The 23692-nt window shown below is 41.4% G+C and overlaps 1 protein-coding gene across 2 annotated transcripts in view; it reads left to right on the top strand.

Moving 5' to 3' along the window:
- The window catches only part of GRAMD1C (GRAM domain containing 1C), an 85765-nt gene that overhangs the window by 26767 nt on the left and 35306 nt on the right, over positions 1-23692 (top strand). For both annotated transcript variants that reach the window (XM_045003975.1, XM_045003985.1), the window contains 4 exons: positions 13200-13284; positions 18828-18931; positions 20961-21056; positions 22728-22808. In XM_045003975.1, the coding sequence (XP_044859910.1) occupies positions 13200-13284; positions 18828-18931; positions 20961-21056; positions 22728-22808 (366 nt within the window). The remainder of the gene's footprint in view (positions 1-13199; positions 13285-18827; positions 18932-20960; positions 21057-22727; positions 22809-23692) is intronic.

The raw sequence follows: 23692 nt of genomic DNA, 5'->3' as shown, positions 1-23692 counted from the left end.
CAAAATCAGGAGTGTTTTGTATGAGGATGGGGAGGAAGCATGGCACATACTTGTATATACCCTCCTTAGACTGCACATTGAAAGAGATGTGTGTGCTCCCACCTGCACTGAAGCCTGAAGAGTACGCCAGCTTTGAAAACAGGCAAAAACTGGCATTGGCAGAATACTGCCAGGTCTGTTGGGTCTCATCAGAGCATTCAGAGCAAAAGGGGTTACAGAGGGGAACTGTAGGGACTACTTTTCATGGCGCAGGGATTTCCAAAGTGATCAGGCTTTGCCAGGGATCTGTGTGGATAACCGCAGATGTCTGCAAGAAAAGTAACACAGAGGGCATGTTCATTGTGTGGTTTTCACTGGCTTCTAAATTTGTGTGTCAACCAATTGTTTAACTGAACAAAGTGTTGCTGAGTTCAGAGTACATTCCAAGTTTGAAGTTCTACGTCCAAATTGGTTTTGAGTATTCAAAGCACAACAGTATCTGAACTTTTTTTTTGTAATGCCAGAGAACATTTTTCTGGGACTTTTTTTTTTAAATGAACTTACACTTCTGAGCTGAGAATAACAGTTTGCAGGGCAAGAGAGAGAATGCTCCTAAATCCAGGTTTGCATGAATGCCATCTCAGCTGTAACTGAAGCATCACTACCATGTTTCCAGCGGGGATAAGTACTTTTTTGGTTATAAAGTGCATTTCCTCCTACATCTGGAGGATGAGGTAGTTAATCAGGGTCTCTCCTGTATGGATAGGAAGGAGGTGAGGGAGGGCAATTAAATCCTGAACTACCATTCGTGTTAATGAATATAATTGTGTTCATAAATCCCACTTGCACTGAGTGGAGCATAAAACCCAGTGTGGTTTACTATATAGCTAGTTGGAGATACTTTAAAAACTTATTTCATGAGACTATGCAGTTCCATCAAAATCAAAACACTTTGCAAAATTGGGTTGATTTTGTTGGAATTTTGTTTGGTAGAAAATGGGGTGTGGGGGAGGGGGAGTTCAGACAATTTTGAAGCGTCCCACTTCTATGTTTTTGGAATGGAACATTGAAATTTTTCATTTTGAAACAACTTTGTTTCTACGTTTTAAAATTATAATACAAAATAAAAGAGGTTAAAATCAAAATGAAATGTTTTGATTTTGTGAAAATGAAATGTATTAAATGACCTGAAACATACATTATTTATATAATTTTGAATTTCTCTTTATGGAGAATTTTGAAATTTTTGGTTTTCATTCTAATTTGGAACAAGCCAAATTTGAAAATCCTTTGCAAATCAGAGGATCCGCCACGTAGCTCTAGTTAAATAACTTGTTTTACTCCTGCGGGAATTCTGCATCAAAAAACTAAAAATGCTGCATACAGTGTTTTAAAATTCTGCATATTTTATTTGTCGAAAGAACACAATATAATCATGACACTTTCAATCATTTGGCAATTTATTTCAAAATACCTGTCAGCAAAGTATGTCTGTAACAATACAGAAAACAAAAAAAAATTCAGGAAATGTTTTTAACAAAGAGATTCCTTAATAGGCATATTAATTCATTTAAACTTTGAGTAATAACTCATTTAAACTACAATGCAGAAACATATTTTCTGCACCTGTCAGAAGCAGTGCAGAGGCTTGCGGGGGGTGGGAGGGTCGGGGTAACAGAGGAGCTGAGGGAGAGGGAAGTAAATTGCTTGGAAGGAGCCTTGGCATGACCCTGGAGAGTTGTTGGGTGTGGGTGGGAGAAGTATGAAATGGGATTTTTTGAGGGAGGGGTGAGGGATTATTAAGGAGTTGGGGAGCCTTCCCCATGCAGACCCTGGCTGACTCCAGCCTCTCCCTTCAGTCAGGCACATCTGCCCCCATCCCCATGTGTCCCTGTATCCCTCACTTGGACACCACCACCCCCATGTGGCCCTGCCCCCCCCCCCGCCCCTGCCCCAATCTGTCCCCCCTCTAGCCCATCTGAATGCCAGTCTTTGTGACTTCCCTAGCAGCCCCATGTGCCCAGCTCTCTCTGCCCCCCGTCCCCTTATATCCTGTGCTTCATCAACTGGCCCTGCAGACAGGGCGCTGTGAGGAACACAGCCTCTCCTCCTCCCTATTGGCTGCTGGCTGCTATGGCTAGTGAGCTGGAGGCCCTCTGTTCTGGTGCCACAGCAGCCCCTGCTGGGCAAAAGGTGTAACTGCAGCACCTCTCTGACGTATTTTCTGTGGAGGAAAAAAAAGTCTGCAGGAGACATGAATTCTGTGCATGCGCAGTGGTGCAGAATTCCTGCAGGACTAACATTGTTTTTAACAACATGTTCCTAGTCTTTTAAGCAACAGAATTATATTACTCTGGTAATCTGCACTATAAATGTGACTGTTTCAAGAAATGTGCTTCAATATGATAGTGCCCTGACCTGGATATAACATAGTTTGATCTTGCCTATGTGGATGAAACCAACCTATGTTGTTGCAACCATATTAAGAAACTGTGGTCTAGGCTCTAGTAAAGATCAGGGAGTTGGTGAGATCTGTGTGGTGGAAGGAGCTGAGTGCGTGCAAAGAATTTACTTCTAAAGATCAGAGTTGCCAATCCAATGAAGTTAGAAGATTAAATAAGTTTGGTGATGTGCTGTGCCTGTTTGTGAACTGTTTGACTACAATATTCCAGTACCACCTTCAGCTTCTTTTCAGAACAGCATAATATGCTGCAGGTCAGGACTGAGGTGCCTTGGTCAAGGCCCGGGACTGGGATAGCTTGGGTTACTGTTGGTCAGGACTGAGACATGTGGGGAATCCAGGACTGGGCTACTACAAGGGTGCTATGCTCAACATGGAAGTGAGTTGGCAGGGCAGTGTCAGGGGCAGCTTGCATAGCATCTGATTGTACTACACCTAGCTTTTAAAACTAGAGTGACCAGATGTCCCAATTTTATAGGGACAGTTCCGATTTGGGGGGGGGGGGGCTTTTTCTTATATAGGCTCCTATTACCTCCACCCCCATCCTGATTTTTTTACCCTTGCTGTCTGGCCACCCTATTTAAAACTAATGTTAGAGGGACAATGTGTGGGTAAGGTAATATGTTCTATTGGACCAACATCTATTGGGGAGAGAGAGAAGCTCTTCCTGAAGAAGAGCTCTGTGTAGCTCAAAAGCTTGTCTCTTTCACCAATAGAATTTGGTCCAATAGAAGATATTACATCACCCACCTTGTCTCTCTAATATCCTGGCTACAACTACACTTCAAAAAAACAAATGTTGTCAGTGTCTCTTGAATGCCAAATTCACTCAATTTAACTGTTGTTGTTTTTTTTTTAAATGGACATCCAGTAGCTGAGAAATGGTACCAGAATATTTGATCTGAGAAAGTATTTTTATAAATGGACATTCACTTTTCAGACGTGGTTTGGATTTATACAGATACATGTTGGGCTGTGTTCCCCCCCAACGTGTGTGCCTGCGCGGCCGCACAGGAGCCCATCAAGGCTGCTCACTTAATTGGCAGAGCCATGCGGGCGTGCACACCGCACAGAGAGGTGCAGCCACAAGTGGACCTGGAAGATAGCAGTGGGGTGAGGTGCGGGGTGGTGATGGGGGAGCTTAGGGCATGCAGGGCTGCAGCAGGGAGAGATGCAGCAGTCCCGGGTTTGGGGGTACCCCTTCAAATCCCCAAACCTATCGCTGCCAAACCCCTGGCTTCAGGATTTGTGAGGATCCCGTAGAGGTCAATGTATTTCAAGCATAAAGAAAGTGTAACAATTATTTTATTTCATACATCAATATTAATGATGAAATATTTTGTTTCCTATGTCAAGAAAATGGATAATTTCCTTTTATGCCTCAAAGGAAAAGAGACATGTAAGATTCTAAAAGGCTACTGAAAATTTTGCAGTGTTAATTTTCTTTTTATTTGAGTTCATATTAAAGCAACATCTTAAGCAGTGCACCTTGTTAATTATCCCTTGTTTCAATATTCTTTCTTCTTCCATACCAATAACTTTTAAAATATATATATTATATTTAGTTTTTTTGTTTCTACTGGTGGTGCACATCCACACATTACCTCCATATTGGTGCTGCACGTAACAAAATTCATTCCGCCCATGGATGGAAAAAATTAGAGGGAACATTGGTAGTGTGTCTTCACAAAATCTTCTCTACAGATACTTGATATTTGGATTACTGTACTTATAGCATCTGTGGTAGCCATTAGTGCTTACACTTTCATTTGATGGCAGGGCCACCCAGAGGATTCAGGTGGCTTGGGGCAAAGCAATTTCGGGGGGCCCTTCCATAAAAAAAAGTTGCAATACTATAGAATACTATATTCTCGTGGGGGCCCCTGTGGGGCCTGGGGCAAATTGCTCCACTTCCACCCCACCCCCCCCGGGCAGCCCTGTTTGATGGTTTGGGACTCTTGGGGTGTGTCTGCACTCCATACTTATGACAGCATGTGGAGTACATGCACTAAACGCCTCCTAGCATGGGTATAAATAGCAGTGTAGATGGTGAGGCACTGCTTAGGTGAGTAACATGCCAGAACCTTAGGGTATGAACCCTACATGGCTCTCTACACACCCAGGCAATGCATCCCCCATCTACACTACTGTTTTTAGCAGTGTAGTGTTATGCTGTCTCCCCTCTACCAGAGCCTTTCTCCGCTGCAGGGAAAGGCTCCATTGGGGAAATGCTCCGGCAGCTTTCTGCAGCAGGGAAAGGCTCCAGCAGCGGCTAAGCAGTGAGACCTCATCTCTGTGTTTCAGCTGGAATATTTAGTACATGAGCATTCACCTTGCGTTTTGTATTTTAATGTCCCTTCTCTAGAGATTTTCTGTGTTGTGCTCCTAAAGCAGCAATGATGTAGCTGGAATGAAACCTTTTGTAATCCTACTGGAGAACATCTCACCTGACCCCAGGTCTGACTGAAGGAGTAAACTATTTCTCTCTCCATTCTGTCAGCACAGATAATCTGAAAACATTTTAAAATCTGTTTCTCCTTCAGCCTCTACAAATAGGAGGGGGGGGGCTGGGCCAGAGAAGGGGACATAATGACACTAGAACACAGACCTGTGCCTGCCAGTGGCCAGCTGGAAGAGTGTCCAGTGCTTAGGAGACTCTCCTCCCCAGAGCAGCTCAGGGTGAATGAAAAGGATCTGAAAATGAATGTAAGTAAGACCGAGTCCTGGCTCTTTAAACTTTTTCCTACAGTAGCTATGAATGTGCTTGCATTTCCTTCATTGCCTGCAAATTTCTGGTAAACAGACTTCTACAGATCTTACAGCAACTGGGATGCCTCTTCCAGCATTATATTTATTTTCCCTCTTCTTATTGGTTAAGAAGTGCCTCATGTGACCTGTTAAATGAAGCATGGTTGTTTGGAAAATCTAGTAATAGGTGACTAAAGATGCTCAGATGGCACCTTATTTTCAAACAACAAAATGGTTGACAGCATGCACACACACCCTGTCCAGGAGGGTTTAAACCACCCACTATACATGCTAGAGAAAAGAAAAACAGTCTGAACAGGACAGAATTCATCTACAAGTTACCTGTCTGAACATGTAGCCCATATTGACAGTGATTGAAAGTTGTTACCATCATGCAGCTTTTTGGCTTATGTGAAACAAGCCTGTGGCCTCCATCTACCTCCTCTTGGTTTACCAAAGTTAGACATTTTTAAATCGGCGGGGCCAAATAAACTCACATCCACAAGTTTTAAAAGAGATGGCCGAGGAGCCATCTCTGAATAGTTAATACTGATTTTTAATACTACTTGGAAAATTGAAGAAGTTCCAGAGGGCTGGAAGAAAGTTAATGTTCCACCAATATTTTTAAAAGGGTAAACAGGATGACCCAAATAATTATAGGCCTGTCAGCTTGACATCAATCCCAGGCAAAATAGTGGAATGGCTGATCTGGAACTGGATTACTAAAGAATTAAAGGAAGGTGATGTAATTAATGCCGATCAACATGGGTTTATGAAAAATAGATTTTGTTAAACTAACTTGATTATTTTTCGATGAAATTACAAATGTGATTGATAAAGGCAATGTTGATGTGATATACTTAGGTATACTTCTGTAAAGCCTTGTGCTGCATGACATGTTAAGGAATTAGAACAATACCAAATCAACAAGGCGCACATTAAATGAATTAAAAATTACTAAATGATAGATCTCAAAACGTAATTGTAAATGGGGAAACATCAGTGAGTGGGTGTGTTTCAATTGGGATCCTGCTAGGTTCTTAACCTTGCTTTGTTTTAACTATTTCTTTTTAATCCCTCTCCTGGAAGAAAACATAAAGTAATTACTAATAAAATGTGCGGATGACACAGAGTAGAGAAGTGGTAACAGATCACTGATATGGAGCGATTTGGATTGTTTGTTAAACTAGGCACAAACAAGTAACATGTTCCAATATAACAAAATGTAAGGTCGTACATCTAGGAACAAAGAATGCAGGCCATACTTACAGGATGAGGGGACTTTATCCTAGGAAGCAATGACTCTGAAAAAGACTTAGGGATAGATATCTGATCCTAAGGAGGCTGAAGTAAGAGAAGTTTGAACAGGAAGAAATTCATTACTGAAATCCATGGGGAAAACCACTGGGCTTCAAATGCTGATTTTAGGTAAGTTTCAATATATATATTTGAGGGTGGTGGTGGTGGTGAGATAAATGCAGTTTGATTGTAACCTAAGGGGTGTTTCTGAATTTTATTGCTAGACAATGTCCAGGAATTCCAGATGAAAACAGTTACCCTGCACTTCACGATCTCTGAGAAATGGTGCACATCTGGTCTCTATTCTTCTGTTTCTTCAGCCCAGTCTTCTTAAAATACACCACTTCAGGCCATATTTACTTCCAACATGCAGGCTGACTTCAGCACAATGTTCTGTCTGTCTTGAAGGATTTGCATTGTTGGCGGAGAGATGAGGTGGCTCAGCGCTGCTTGGCTGTAGACACTGGGAGCAGAAATGAAAAGACAGGCTTTGCTGATTGTAACTTGAGGGCTGAGTGAGGCTAATGGCTATAAGCAGTGAATGTCTAATGCTGATGGGCCTGAGGGCTTTACGTGGCACTGGGACGCAAAGTGCTGCCCTGAGTACTCAGCAGGAATTGGTGCTAAGGTCAGAAAGCACTGCTGGAGGGTGTGAGGGTCTGTGATTGAGATCAGGATATATGTGGGGGTATGTCACCACTAGTGAAGCCATAATTTTGTTCATAGCTATTTATATTTGTGTTCATGTCTGTAAAATAGAATCCAGAGAACACAAGATGTCAACTAGTGTGCGATGTGGTTTGGCCTTTCTGCTCTGGGATGCTGCAACCAACAAAAAAGGGCCAATGCAATAGACTGTGTAGCTCTTCTCCTTCAGGTCCTGATTCAGCAAGGTTCTTAAGCATGTGTGTCATCCCATTGACATGTACATGTTCGCAAGTAGCTTCCTTTCCTAGTGGTTGCCTGAGATGTGTTCAGATTTTTTGCATTTTCTAGGAAACATTACATCTTGGAGATAGAAGGACAAGGTGCAATTTAAAAGGTTCAGTTTCCCTATGGAGCTTCATTGGAAGAACAGCATAGAAAACTATAGTTCCTTATCTGCTGAATAATACATTATTACCTGAAGGTATCTTTTAGTAAGACTCTATTTTACTGCAAAGAGACAAAGAGAGTGTTGCTTTTGGAACCTTGATTCTGAATTTCCTGATTGCTGCAGTTTAATCTGGAACTATGGGTTGGCTGGGTGCTTCCTAAAGATACTGTGTACTGAAGTAACAGTCTCTTCTGTAATACTTTTTTAGTTCAGGAATGCTGGATAGGCTTTGCTTAACTCCGCTGATATTTTTTCACAAATTGCATGGCATACATAAGAGCATTTGTATAATGGGCAACAAAATTTCATAGATTAGTCTTCATTACCCACCCAACCTACAATGATTTATTTGTATTACTTACAAAAATTGATAAGACAGTTGGTGATCCGGTAGTGCATAGTTTTTCACAAGTTGTCTCCAAATCTCGCTATCTAGTTTCATTATAGTATTGTCCTCGTGTGGCGTTGTATGATGGCCTCATCTCATAAACTGTGAGAAATGCCCAGGCTCTATCGTGCTAAAATTGAGACATCTACTTCCCCTATAAAATGCTAGAGCTTTTGTCTATTCATTGCCTGTCCTCTGCATAACCTCTGTGGCATCTCATGTAGCCCAGAATGAAAGCCTTTTCTAAATTTCATTACACTTAAGCTTGTAGAACAAAAGACCAATACGGTAGCTTGAAAATACGAGATGTAGTTCTTGGAGAAGTTGAAATGTCTTAGGAGTTTTTTGTTTTCATTTTTTTTATATTATTCATTTATTTGTATTATCATAGCACCAATGAGCCCCAGCCATTTTGTGCCAGTAGTTTGGAAATTTGTCCCATTTGTCTTCCAGCACAACTTGCCCTGCTGGTTATGGCTGGCTGATTTAAAAGATTGGGGTGCTGGAAAGTCAACGCTTAATTCTAGCCCTAGGAATGCGAACCAGTTGCCATACAAAGCAAGGAAAGGAGAAGGTTAAGAAAGTTCAATGTCTAAATTCCTTCCAGTGGAACGGGGCTGATTAGATAAGCATTCAGAGCAGGTTTTTCCTAGCTGTCTGAAAAGCTTAGTGTGCAAATAAGCAGGATGATTTCTTCTTCTTGTCCTCTGTTCAAATGATTGGAAAAACAGACATGATTTCATATGCCAACAAAGGGCTCTCAGGTAAGGAACACAGAGAAAACAGGTTTAATGCCCTAGAGATTCAGGTTACTTAATGTTTAGATTCTGGAGACTCTCTAGAGTTTTGATTCTCAGTGCTGTTGCCTGGGTTGTGTCAAGCATTAGGCTTCTACAGACACATTCACACTTTCTCCACTGCCTGATCCCCTTTTCCTAATATCTAGATTTTGCATAGCTCTTTTCTCTCACACACATTGTTTGGTGACATTACATCTCCTTCCCCTTGGAGAGGTGGTTCCTTAAATTGGTGCTGAAGCCAGCATGAGAAAGCTCGTATATGATTATCTGCGTCACATTTACTGTACTGGACTGTAAATACATTTGTTTGTGTGTGTACTAATTCTCCATCATCACAAGCACAAATTGCAGTCATTAAGCATCAAGTTTGAAATCCCTGGATTCCCTGAAACCACAGGAATCTCAGCAGGCTTGACTCAGCCCTCCAAGATTCGTGGGTAGACAAATTGAGTTCCTTGAAATTTACTCTGAATCTTTTGGATAAGACCTTAAAAGGGCACTTTTCACAAAATGTAGCCTGTTTCAAACAGTGAGTTAAAAGCATGTGTGCTGTGGTACATGTGCCAAATTCTCAGGCAACAACCCCTGCACATTGTAACAGTGTTAATATTTACAATTTCCATGACATACCCAAATTATAAAGCCATTGACTTGTAGAATACACTGGCCCTGATTAAATGTAGTTGCCTGCCAATTCCTTTCCAAATGCTATCCAGCCTTTGAATTCCCCTGCCAATTCTTTTTCATTTTTAAAAATGTTTTTTTCTCCCTTGTTGCTGTATGAAAGCCACTCATCAACCAGGGGTGCTGGCTGTACCTAAAGTTCTGTTTCAGTAAACAAACTGAAAAAATAAAGAAAAATATTTTTAATCCCTTTTATTTGGAGTCATCTTAAGTGGTATTTGTAACATTCCTGACTTTAAAAAAAAATGCAGTTCGCTAAATGAAAAAAGAGCACTTGCTAACTTATGAGGACTATTCATTTCAACCCATCACCTCATAGTACCTATTTCCTTGTCATACTGACTAAAGAACTTGAGCCTTCAGCATAGGCAGACAACCAGTGTTTGATTTATACAGGGTCATCAGTTCTGGCAGTATGGAGCAGAAGTCCCAGATGGGAATGTTAAAATCATAGAACTGAGGTTACATGAGGCTTCCTTCACTTAGGAAGGAAAAATCAAACTGCACAACTACAAAATGGGGAATAACTGGCTAGGCAGTAGTACTGCTGAAAAGGATCCTAGGGGATATAGTGAATCACAAATTGAATATTAGTCAACAAGGTGGAGAGAGTCCAGAGAGCAACAAAAATTATAAAAGGTTTAGAAAACCTGACCTATAAGGAATTGTTAAAAAAACTGGGCATATTTAGTCATGAGAAAAGAAGACTGAGGTGGGACCTGATAACTGTGTGTTCAAATAATGTGAAGGACTTCCATAAAGAGTATAGTGATTGATTGTTCTCCATGTCCTTTGAAAGTAGGACAAGAAGTACTGGGCTTAATTTGCAGCAAGGGATATTTAGGTTAGATATTAGGAAAAAATTTGTGATTATAAGGGTAGTTAAGCTCTGGAACAGGCTTTCAAGGGAGGTTGTGGAATCCCCGCCACTGGAGTTTTTTAAGAACAGGTTGGACAAACACCTGTCAGGGATGGTCCAGGTAGGGTGACCAGACAGCAAGTGTGAAAAATCAGGACAGGACGTGGGGGGTAATAGGAACCTATATAAGGAAAAAAAACCCAAAATTGGGACTGTCCCTATAAAATTGGGACATCTGGTCACCCTAAGTCCAGGTTTACTTGGCCCTGCCTCAGCAAAGGGGGCTGGACTTGAGGACCTCTTGAGGACCCATCCAGCCCTACATTTCTATGATTCTATGCCTAGAGCTAATGCATTTGGGCCATCACTATCATTCCTTTACCAAAAATAACTCCTAACTAAAGACTAATTTACTCTGGGGCAGAATTACTTTGAAAACTTAAAATTCACAGCTACAACTGGCCGTTAACGGATGCAGAGCACATCATAATAGTGCATGGAAAATGGAGTAAGGGTTTATAAAGGAGTCTGGTCAAATGGCCAAAAGTGATTCATTGTATTTTACACTGAACTGCTTGATACGATGGTACAGAAATGTGTGTGTACGGGACATGTCAAACATCTGTTGACCACCTTTATTATTCAGAAAGAGCAAAGCCAATTGTTGTTTACATCTCTTAATAAAAGTTTCTCACACACTAGATCTAATGAGGCTTTTATGGTATGTTTATATCTCATTGTTAGGACACTGGGAGGTGAGTTCTTCCTCTTTCAGTTGTAATGTTGCTAAAACACGATGATTTGTACAGCAGCAATTTAGTTTATTGTAAATCACCTTACTATTAACAGGGAATAGATTAGAATTTGTTTTAACAATACCATTTTATACTGAAGGTATTCAAAAATTCTTTATATATTATTAAAGTTTAGATCCACATTGCAAAAATCACCACCATGGTTAGTACCAATTGGCCCCTTTGTTGGCAGCCTCAGCAGAGAGGCTAAGGCAGGGGTCAGCAACCTTTCAGAAGTGGTGTGCCAAATCTTCATTTATTCACTCTGATTTAAGGTTTTGCGTGCCAGTTATACATTTTAATGTTTTTAGAAGGTCTCTTTCTATAAGTCTATAATATATAACTAAACTATTGTTGTATGTAAAGTAAATAAAGTTTTTAAAATGTTTAAGAAGCTTCATTTAAAATTTAAATTAACATGCAGAGCCCCCCCGGACCGGTGGCCAGGACCCGGGCAGTGTGAGTGCCACTAAAAATCAGCTCACGTGCTGCCTTCAGCACGCATGCCATAGGTTGCCTACCCCTGGGCTAAGGCTTGGTCTTCACTACAGACTTATGTTGGCATAATTACATCGCTCAGGGAAACTCCACATGCCTGAGTGACGTAGTTATGCCAACCTAACCCCCTGTGTAGGCAGCGATATGTGGACAAGAAGGCTTCTCCCATCAGCGTAGCTAACATCTTTTGGGGGGTGGATTAACTCTTCCAATGGGAGAAGCTCCCCCTTCACTGTAGGTAGTGTCTTCATTAAGCACTACAGTGATACACACTGCAGTGCTGTAAGTGTAGACAAGCCCATAGTCTTAAAGGGACCCTGGAGACCAAACTACCCTGTTACCCCTAAAAGTGGTCTCTTTATTAAGGGGTGAATTATATAGGTAGAGCAGGATCAGGAATCTTGTGGTGCTGTGTCATAAATATAAAGGGAAGGGTAACAACCTTTCTGTATACAGTACTATAAAATCCCTCCTGGCCAGAGGCACAAAATCCTTTTACCTGTAAAGGGTTAAGAAGCTCAGGTAACCTAGCTGGCACCTGACCAAAAGGACCAATAATGGGACAAGATACTTTCAAATCTGTGTGTGTGGGGGCGGGGAGAGAAGGCTTTGTCTGTCTGTTCTGTGTGCTTGCCGGAGACAGATCAAGAAAACAAGCAATCCAGCTCCATTAGGATTAGTAAGTACTAGCAAGGGAATGCGTTAGCTTACTTTTATTTTGGCTTGGGGTTTTCTCTGTGCTGAGAGGGAGGTGTATTCCTGGTTTTCTTTGGGCAAAACTTTAAAGTTACAAAGAGGGAAATCCTCTGTGTTTTGAATCTGACTGCCCTGTGAAATTATCTTCCATTCTAATTTTACAGAGGTGCTTCTTTTAACTTTTTTCTTTCTAATAAAGTTCTGTTTTTTGTTTGTTTTGTTTTGTTTTTTTTAATCTGATTGGGGGTTTTTTAGTGGTCTAAAAAAGCCCAAGGTTGGTTTGTGCTCATCTTGTTTATTCTCAAGCCTTCCCAGGAAAGGGGGTGTAGGGCTTGGGGGAATATTAGGGGAAAGTAGGAACTCCAAGTGGTCCTTTCCCTGAGTTTTGTCACTTGGTGGTGGCAGCGTTACCTAATCCAAGGTACAAGGGAGAATTTGTGCCTTGGGGAGTTTTTAACCTAAGCTGGTAGAAATAAGCTTAGGGGGTCTTTCATGTGGGTCCCCACATCTGTGCCCTAGAGTTCAGAGTGGGGAGGGAACCCTGACATGCTGGTACCTGCCTTGTACCTGTTCTATGGACTTCGGTCTTTAGTGTCACCAGTCTACCAGTTTAATTACTGAAAGTGGCAAAAATCCTGTTGTGCAGCTGCATTTCTGAGACAATGCTGTATATAACAGATCTGATATTTCAATTTGGGATTGTAGTTTATACCGGCATAGCATTGTATAACAGAGCATAATGACAGTGGTAAATACATTTAGATATTGTCTATTCTTTTCCAGTCTTCTGGTGTTTATTTTCTTTGCACTTTATCCCTAGTTTCCTGCTAGTATGAAGATAGTCGGTAGCTGAAAATAAATCTGTTTACTTTAACCTCTCACCTTTCATTGTTGCAGATCTCAAGTTCCACTTATAAATATAGGAGTGAGGAGTTTAAGAGACAGTTTTCACATCTGCCAGATTTGGAGAGGCTCATAGTAGGTAAGATGCAAACAAACAAACAAAACTCTATTATTGTTGATAATGCCAAAGTTGCAGCAGCTGGTGTTTGTAAGACAAACAACTTTAGCGATAGCACGGGAACCTGTTTCACTCCTCCCTCCTATGTGGACTAGCAGCAAACTGCTTTTCAAAGAAGAGCTTCCCAGCTCTTCTCCCTGTAACCCTGACCTTCTTAAAAGTAGACTTCTATGCTGGAGGAATGCCTCCAGCCCCTCTGGATGGTGATCATGGGGTGTCTCTTAAGGTAACTTTTCCTACCCTTCCCATAGGTGGCAAAACACCTATTGGCCATGGTACGTATGTAAGGTAGCACCTGTCACAGGCAATCATGAGGGGAAAGGAGAGGCCAGGCCATCCTGAGACGGATGTGCTGGGACAGCATATTGAATGGACAGGCTCAGAAATGTTTGGATTATGACTGGCCTGGAGAGTGTGGGGAAAGAGCAGAGTTAGCATTATATCACTCTCTCACTCACTCATGCCCGTCACCCCAGTCGGGGTATGGGCCGCCAACCACAGATCTCCAGAGTCCTCTATACTGGGCCATTTGCTCTAGCTGGTTCCAGGTATAGCCCATTTTTTTGCTATCAGCCTGAAGGTCATGGTCCTCACGTTCCATGTGCCGATGGTAATCCTCCTGGTTGCAAGAAGGGTGATCGGCTTAGTGGCTTCCTTGCGGCTTTCACCACCCAGCGTCATGCGTCTTCGAGTTGAAGACCCTTCTTTTTCCAGGCTAAAAGTCTCTGTTATCTCTATTGTTGGCGTTTCTGTAGCAAGTTGATTTTTTACGGGGTGGAGTTGCTAGCCCCATGCCCAACCCTCCTCCTTTATCCTGACTTGGGACAGGCAGATGGCCCCAAAGGACCTCTCTGGTGGAGTTTAGCATTATATCCTAGACATTTTTATTTGTGCACTGGACACTCTTCTGGCATGGGCAATACATTTGGTGCATCTTCACATATTGCTGCTTCAGACACTTAACAGATGTTGAATGAGAGGGAGGTGAAGGGGGGCAATTTTTTAAAATGGTAACTAACAAAAGTTAACTAGGTTTAACAGAGGAGAGGGGGTTAATACAGAATCTAAACTCAAAGCTCTCTTGAAATGAGTCTCAACAAATGAAGCCTAAAAAAATAAAATAAATCATGTTTCTCATTAAGGTGACACTGGGTTTAAGTGAAGCATCTTTAAAAATGTGTCCAAGTGCAACCATTTCTCAGGCTGTCAGGGAGCTGAGCACTGTGTTAGTGATGCCTATCAGTTCATCTGTGTGGCTTCTGCAGCAGATAACGTCCCAGAAAGCATTGCTCACTGTTGTCATTGCATGAGTCCTGTTTCTGGCACTGCCAGTAGAGATTTTGCCACCCATGAAAAAGCAGCAATGGCATAGAGGATAGTAGATGTTACCTGGACAGACAGACAGACAAACATGTCCAGAGGGACTCCTGAAAGCTTTCTCCTTGCATAGGAGTCTGTTTTTTAAGAAGGTCAGGGTTGCAGGGAAAAGAATTGGGATGCTCTTCTTTCTGAAGCAATAGACAGCCCATGGCGGAGGGAGGAAACGGACTTGCAGCCCAGAACTGTCACTTCTTCCTGGTATGCTATAAGGACTGTATAAGGCAGAAATCTAATATGAAGGCATTTCTTCTGGAAGGTGATATACCATGGCACCTATGTTGGGTTTCTTATCAGGCAAATGGTTTGTGAAAAATTGATTTGTCAGGGGCGGCTCCTATGTCTCAATGGTGGTGGGTTTTTTGGGGGCGGGGGAAAGGGGGAGTAAAGGGAAAACTCCCTCTCCCCAAAGTCATGGCCTATGAATTGTGTTGCTAAACTCACCTCGCTTTGAGGCAAGGTAGTGAATGGGAATGAGAGAGAACTATACCATCTGGTTTAGCAAAGACTATACAAGAAATGAAGCACAACAAGCAGTGTCTTTCTGAGGGATTAATGTGCTTCCTAAGGGGCATTCTCAGGTAAAAATCTTACCTATTTCTTGGGGTCCTGTGATGCCAGCCTAGTGCTAAGCAGAAAAGGGAAAAGATGCACATTTTAAATTCACCATGATACAGGCAAATAAGTTTGGATTTTTTTGGTAAACATGTCAGAATATTTTTGGGTTATTAGACAGGTAGTAAGTATTTCTAAGGTGTCTCGAATAGCTATGTAAGTCACACTTACCATGAGCTCTGTCCCTGCTCCTTAATAATCAGCTCAGAACCTTAATGAGAGAGCAAGAACCTCACTAATACGTGGTCAGCAGAATTTAGGACCATTCCATGGAGTCTTTTCTTCAATCTAAAAAGAACTTTGAGTTTGTTGGGCTCAAAGAGAAAATACAATGATATCAGCTACCACCAGCCCATTTGCCTCAGATACTTATAAGAAATGCATAGTGAAAATCATTCCAGATCTCACCGTAGTTATGGAAATGAATTGGAAAATATGTAAACAACTCTACAATCTTAACTGGACGACTACTGCTAAAAAGGATAAAGCTTGCTGATCACCAGGGTGAACTGGAACCATGTATACTATCAAGAGGACATCAGTGGGACTGCAAGGACAGGATTACAGATCTGGAGAAAAATAATGGTTCGACGAGAAGAAAAACAAGAAGTTAGTGAGAAAAGAACATCAAGCTGTTGTATTTACCTGAAGGCCCTGAAATACCTATTTTGAGCCCTGCCTTTCCATTCTGCCAGTTGTTACCAAATGGAGAATTTAAAACCCAGCAGACCTACTATCATCTTGCCTCTGTACCTGATGCTGATGGCACACCTCACTACTTCTTAATAGGTCACTCAGCAAGCAAGCCTGACTGTACCACTGGAGACGCACTTAACAAATACACTGTATCAGAGATAAGTATTCTGATACCAAAATAACATCATGGTTTTTCAGGGTTTATCTCTTGCAATAAAAAGACAGCCTTTAATCCAGCAAGGAAGTCTTGCTAGATGCTTGGTGTTGTGGCTACAGCACTGTCTACCCAGAAACAGCAAAGTGCTTTTATAGAAGAGAAATTAGAACCTTCACCTACCTGGAAGAAGCAAATTCTATTTAGCATATTTGCCATGAACAGACTACCTAGGATTTGAAGAATACACTTGCTGATGGACTAATCCCAGCAATATAGCACCTCCTCAGTCAGAAGCAAACAAAGTCATTATTTTATGTAATTACTCTTTTACCGCAGGGGAGCAGCATTCATTTAAAAGGACCTTTTCTGACCTCCGGTCTTAAAACCATTCCTTTGTTTGGTATAGTGGATTTTTAACCCAAGCTGTATTAGTTATTATTCATCTACAAATATTTAACATAGTTATCACCTACTCGTTGTTAACAGAAATGTAACGACTGCTGTTCTTTGTTTTTTCTTTTTTTGTAGTTACTCTTGTACATTCTTATAATTATGAGAATTAGAGATAAAGATTATACAAAAATGACCCTGATTCCATACCTATCCTATAAACTAAGTGCCTTAGATTTTCATAGTGTAAACACTTAAAAAAATCTGATTGGAAGAGCACCAGTTCATTAAAAAGTTCATTTTTATCTTTAACATTGAATATCTTTTTTTTTACAATTCGGTTCGTAGATTGCTAGCACTGGGATTATTAACATTTAGTCTCAATTTTCGGTTTGCCTATTTTGTACATTTTTGACATCCCATTGTGTATAGTCAGTTCCACTGTTTTGTTGCTGATCACTTGCATCACGCTCATGCTCTACTCTGGGGGGATCCCATGTGCGTATTCTTCCCTGAGCTCTGCAAGGAAGCGTGTTTACTAGTAGCAGCAAAGCTGACACCAAAGAGGCAGCTGGTTGGTAGGTGTACAGAGAGAAGGGAGATAGGGTGGAGAAATGGCCCCAGTGTGTTTTGGTGATGACGTTCTTATACCTGCCCAAAAGACCCTTATAAACACAGAAGGGCATAAAAAAAAGAGTTAAAATGGAATTCTTTTAAAAGTCAGGAAACAGTATTTAAAGGTTTCTCTATCAGAAGACTGATTTGGACAGTGTCTCTTTTAATTTTTGCTATGCTGCCTGGTAACTTGAATTTCTTTCATCCTGTTCTAACTTGTTTCTTGTCAGTTCCGCTTTCAGTTTCTTATATATTGGGGTTGCAAATATTGCCGGATAATTTTAATGTTGTGATAACACTGTTTCCATTTGAATTTAGGGGGGAAAATTCAAGGAAATTTTTATTGGTCCTCAGTTTGTAAAAGTTGATGTGTACTAAAGCTAAATTTTGGCCCAAGTTTCACCTGACAATATCCCCGTAACAGTCATGGTTGTTTCAGCCTCATGCATGAAATACAAATGTGTAAAACAAATCAACATAGTATTTATATAGAATGTATATTCTTAGGGTGGGATTATCAAAAGGGCTTAATGTTGTCCTAACGTTGCTTTCAGTGTAGTTAATAGGAGTCTTACCCTTTACTTCAGTGGGAGCAATGAAGCCAGTACTACGCATTTACGAAAATCCTACACTTACTGCTTCAATGGTGAATCTTTCTGCTCTTTAAATTACAGTGACACCAGTAAAGAGATGAATTAGCTCCTTGCTGTTGTTAATAGAGATCCATTAATGCAAGGGTTCTCAAACTGGGGGTCGGGACCCCTCAGGAGGTTGCAAGGTTATTACATGGGGGGGTCGCGAGCTGTCATCCTCCACCCCAAACCCTGCTTTGCCTCCAGCATTTATAATGGTGTTGAATATATTTAAAAGTGTTTTTAATTTATAAGGGGGGAATCACACTCAAAGGCTTGTTATGTGAAAGGGGTCACCAGTGCAAAAGTTTGAGAACCCTGCATTAATGGACTGTTCAAAATACAGTCAGTTCCCAGCAGTGATATTTCAGACAGAGGCCATTTCATATAGGTAATAAAAGTAAAAAGAAACCTTGACTAAAAAGGGCCTCTGACTGAAGTGTCCTGGCCGGAATGTGGATATCTACTAAGTATGGATTTTTTAGCTCTTTATGAGTTTTGATATGCTAAGGAGTGTAAAATGATTCACCTTAGAAATGTCCAATACATTATATTGTGGTATGTGTGACTGGTTGACTATGTATTCTGAATTAGTAAACAAAATACTGCCTTTGTATTCTGCTACTTTATTCAAGTGGCCTGGAGCTTGGCTTGTAGAGTGCAATTTCTATATTGTGCTTGGTTTTCTTTGCAAAACAGAAGTTCATTGACTGCCATGCCTTGCTGGATACCTGAAACCACAGGGTAATACACAATGGCCAGAGTTCTGCGTTCCCTGCTCACACAAATAATTCCATTGACTTTCGTGATGTAGGACATCAACAGGATTACTTGTCATAAATAAAGTAAACTGGATTTGGCCCAATATGAGTTTAATTTTTATGGAGTTTTCCTGTGAGTAACGAAAGTTATTCCCCTAATTTTGAGTTCTAAATCAAAGAGAGTTGGGCTTACAGAAAAAATAAGGTTGGTCCTATTGGACTGTAATGAGTGAGTAAATTCATCTTGGTCTTTATGTATAGATTATGCCTGTGCCCTCCAGAAGGATATTCTGCTGCAGGGACGCCTGTACCTCTCTGAAAACTGGCTCTGTTTCCACAGCAACATCTTCCGATGGGAGACCACAGTAAGTTATTTTGTGTACTTGATTATTGGTTTGCTTAAAAGAAACCCCTTTTTGTTTTGGGGGATCATATCTGAAGCTTTCTGGTTGAGGGATCCTTCTTGGTGATGGTAATCATGGAAGACATCCCATTGGTGCTGGTCCTGCAAAAGGCAGCCGGCCATCATGACTGAAGTTACAAATCTGTATTATACAGTAAAATCAAAGAGCAGCCTGGAAGTCAATGGAACACTAAGATCAGTCTGTTCAAAATTGTCTCTCTCCCTATATTGGATAACTTGATAATTTTTTGCAGGTTTTCCCCCTATATATACTTGAGGCTTCCACCGAAGCCGCGGGACCAGCGGACCCTCCGCAGGCACGCCTGCGGGAGGTCCACCGGAGCCGCGGGACCAGTGACCGGCAGCGCGCCCCCCGCGGCATGCTGCCGTGCTTGGGGCGGTGAAATATCTAGAGCCGCCCCTGCTGCCATGGATTAACTGTCCATGTGGATTCCACTGACACAAATTAACAGTTTTAGAAATAAGACTAGCTTGGACCTACATCAGAACTGCTGCAGAATACAGATTCCCTGTAGGAGCAATGTTTTCTGTGAAATATCTTAGCTAAAGGTTCTGAAATTATGGTCAGTGTCTTTCCGGTGGTCTGAAGAAAGCTGGATGTCCACATGGTGCTGGCTCCTTCTTATTTTCAGCTCCTAACGTGCATTAAAAAGCAGCTAAAATTTTATTACTTTTTCATGAGAACAATTGCTGTAGTTGCCACAGGGATGTTATGCAGTTGAGAATAGGGAAGGGAAGGGTGGTCTGCCCAGTTGCCAGTGGAAGGGGATTGCGGCGTTAACAATTTCTGAATTAAAATGTAGTCCACACTGTGAAAAAGTTTGAGATCTTTTGGATTAGACAGTACCAGTGCTTTTTGAAGAATGCAGGACAGGTGATAAATAGCCTGTTTATGCACAAAATATAGAAGATCTGTTGCAATGTTTTATTCAAAATGATCTAGATTGTCTATACCAAGAAGTCAAATTCATTCATGAGGTTACTCCATTGACCTCAGTGGTGGAGTTACACTGGGGATGGATGTGAGGTGAAGTGTTTAAAAGGAAATGCCAAAAGACCATGATGGGATTTTTCTATTTGGATCTTCAGCCTTGTGTGTATAAGCTATGCAAAGATGGCTTCCAGCTGAAACAAGCATGCTATAACTCTTACTTACTGACTGACCAGCTGGAAGCTCTTTTTTGGATCACCTTGGGAAACTGTTTATTAACATTCTAGATGGTTGCAGTTCAAGTGTCACCTGTACTAATGTGCAGAGCACATGCCTGCACCCCACGTCATCTGGGAAGAGCCCGCAGCAGTGTTTATAGACTCAGACTTTAAGGCCAGAAGGGATCATCATGATCATCTAGTCTGACTTCCTGCACATTGCAGGCCGTGGAACCTCACCCACTCCTGTAATAGACCCCTAACCTCTGCTGAGTTACTGAAGTCCTCAAGTCATGGTTGAAAGACATCAAGATACAGAGACTCCACCATTTACACTAGTTTAAACCTGCAAGTGGCCCATGCCCTGGGCTGCACACCACTTGGCAAATGTACCTGCATGCACATCTGTCAGGCTGCTAGCAGAAATGAGACCTTACAGCAGAAAAAGGGAGTATAAATGTCTTCTCCAGTGTAGCAGCCAGGGTTGACATTCAGATTTGTGGGGCTCAGCTTGCTGTCAGGATAAGGGTTTGTGTCATGAATCTTCTAGTCTTGCTGTGGGAGTGGTAAGGGTGCAATGAGTTGTCTGTTCACTATTTGGTCCCGGTGCGCTCGGCTGGGCTGGGCAGGGCTGTGAATTACAAAGCTTTGGTATGCTTGTGTTTAAGGCTGGTCCTAGTGTCCTGCACCCTACATCTATGTTTTATTCAAGTAGCTTGGGTTAGTTTGATCTTGAGTTCCTTTTGCGTGTTTTGTGCCCTGTGGATTTCTGGGATTTAATAACTTTTCTATGTGTGTTTTTTGTATCTATTTCTGTTCAGATTTCTATTGCCTTGAAGGATATAACCTTCATGACAAAGGAGAAGACTGCGCGGCTCATCCCAAATGCCATCCAAATTGTAACAGAAGGGGAGAAGGTGAAAAGCTAGTATTTTCTTTTTGCATCATAATTCCTGGGGTGGAGCATTTGTTGATTCCTGTTGGCTAAGGCAACTGTCTCAATTGTATATTTAAACTGCAGTTATGATCAGAGAAGTGACTATTTCTTTTAAAAAAAAAAATCTTACTCCACACATCTGCTCCCTGCGTGTCACAATCAGATCTGATAACTTTGGTGACTACAACAAGTGTTTACTACTCTTGGGTTAGCACTGCAGGTCAGCACAGCTGTGGGAGAGGATGTCAAAGTCTATTCTGTAACATCAACAGAATTGTCAGCTAAGTTTCAGTTGCAAAATCTTTATTACTAGTGATGATGCCTGGGCCAGAAAGAACCCAGTGAGTCAGAGCTAGTAACTAGTAATATCATCTTTTTACTTGTTGTTTGAGCACAGTTGCTGTGGGATCAGTGAACACAATAAACAGAGGGCCCCATTATGCCATTTTTAGGGATTTCCTTTTCAGAGTGGGTTTGCATTGGAATTTGATGTTTTGCAACCTCTATAAATGAAACACATTCTTGGAAGACAGTTGCTATATGCTAATAGGGCTATTTTGTAATGGGTTTTGGTATAATTAGGAGCTTCTCCCTGCCTCCTGGGTGCTGTATTCTGCACTAGCTGTAGCTTCTGGGTGAATTTCAAAGGGATTCCAAAGAGAAAGTTGCAATAGGTTAGCCTGCCCAATCTGGATTGGGATGGGAGTTGGCCCATCACCAGTTTTTCAGTAACCTTTCCTCCCAGAAAAACAAAACTGTTAGGCCGGAAACAGGGTGACAGGTTCCTAGTATGAGTCTGTTGATGTTTTTGAGGAAGGGTCTGGTCAGCTGCTTATTCAATATAGCTGACACCGAAGGGAGACCCTTGCAGTTCCATAATGGGTCCCATGAGTCTTACTAGTTTTTACCTGCTGCGAAGGACATGATTCTATCCCTATGCTTAAGAGGTTACAAACTTTAAAAAATGGAATGAGTAACAGTGAATGGCAAGGCAAAACACAAGAGAGCAGATTAGGTAAAGCCGAGATTCTCAAACTTTTGTATTGGTGACCCGTTTCACACAGCAAGCCTCTGAGTGCGACACCGCCTTATAAATTAAAAACACAGTTATTTATATTAAACACTATTATACATGCTGGAGGCAAAGCGAGGCTTACGGGTAGAAGCTGACAGCTTGTGACCACCATGTAATAACTTCGTGACCCCTCTAAGGGGTCACAAGCCCCAGTTTGAGAATCCCTGAGGTAAAGGATGATGTGCCAGGCCTTGGTGAGAAGATTAGCGAGAAAAAAATTATGCGAACAGTGGGTGTGAAGGAGGAGGGTGAGGGTACTGATAAGTGGAGACTCTTGCAAGCATAGAGTGATACATGAAAGTGCGAGTGGGAGAAAGGTTAAGGGAGCAGATAAATGATATAGAGAACATTTTTTATACTGGAGTAAGTGCTTGCAAGTAGATGCCACAAAAAGCAACAAAAATGTTTTATATAATGTATAGACAGTGGGAACCTAGCCCTTTGTACAGGCTTCAGTAGGTGTCCAATAGCTGCATATCACACTGACTGCCTAGTTGTAGGTATTAATCCATTTCCCTGGGGCCATGATTTTGAGGGAATTCAATAAAGCACGCTATCATCTTACCTTCCGTACAGTTTTTCTTCACATCCTTCAGTGCTAGAGATAGAAGCTACCTCAGTATCTTCCGCTTATGGCAGAATGCACTACTGGACAAGGTAAGCGTTTTTGGTTTTTGTGGGCAGGGGGGAGTAATGTAGCTGATCAATACTATTAAAACAAACAAAAAAAGCTAAGGATCACTTTCTCTAGTGAGCACTAGACCTGCACTGGAGGCTAAATGATTTCAGAAACAGAGGTTTGGTTCTTCAAGTATTCCAGTCAATAGTCGAACTTGGGGTGGGGGCGGAATAAAGTATTGGTACTCTCCCAGGCTCCACTCACTTCAGATTCCAGAATGAGACTCCAATCAAAGAAGCTCTTCATAATATGATGATTCTTTTCTTTTCTTGCATTTACATTTAAAATGTCATTATCTGCGAAGTTAATAACTCCGTTGGGATGGCAGAGCAGCTCACATCTCTTTTGGAGCTATTGTTTCAGGCTATCTGTAAACTCAGGCAGATATTACTGGATTGATTAATATTTGGTTCACATTTTTAAGGTCATCTTTGTGACCATAAGAGAGAGAGACTTTTTTTTTTAATGAATAAACTTAGATTCTGGAAAACAAATTGGCATCATCTCAAGAAAAGTAAACTAGGTTGAACCCTCTGCCAACCAGCTCAATATGACCCCTGAGCTGAAAAGATACAACAAAGATGAAGGCTGAACTACATACAGGTGTGTTTTGGCAACTTCTGCTAGGTAGCTTGATTCATATGGCAACTTGTGTACACTTAATCTGATGCTTCTTCCTGAAAAATGCAATGACATGTTTGTTGCAAAGAGTCAATTCAAATAACATGCTTCTGTGGATCTCTTTCCTATAACTCTCAGTTCTCATTGTTTTAATATTTCAAAACAGAGGCAGCTAAGCACCAAGATACACAAATATAACATTGAAAGAGAATGTCCCCCCAGCGACTTAAATCTGATGCAC

The sequence above is a fragment of the Mauremys mutica genome, chromosome 1 (genome assembly GCF_020497125.1).
Source record: "Mauremys mutica isolate MM-2020 ecotype Southern chromosome 1, ASM2049712v1, whole genome shotgun sequence".
Lineage (NCBI taxonomy): Eukaryota > Metazoa > Chordata > Testudines > Geoemydidae > Mauremys > Mauremys mutica.
Note: the sequence above shows the minus strand (reverse complement) of the source record. Positions and strands in the feature narration are given on the sequence as shown.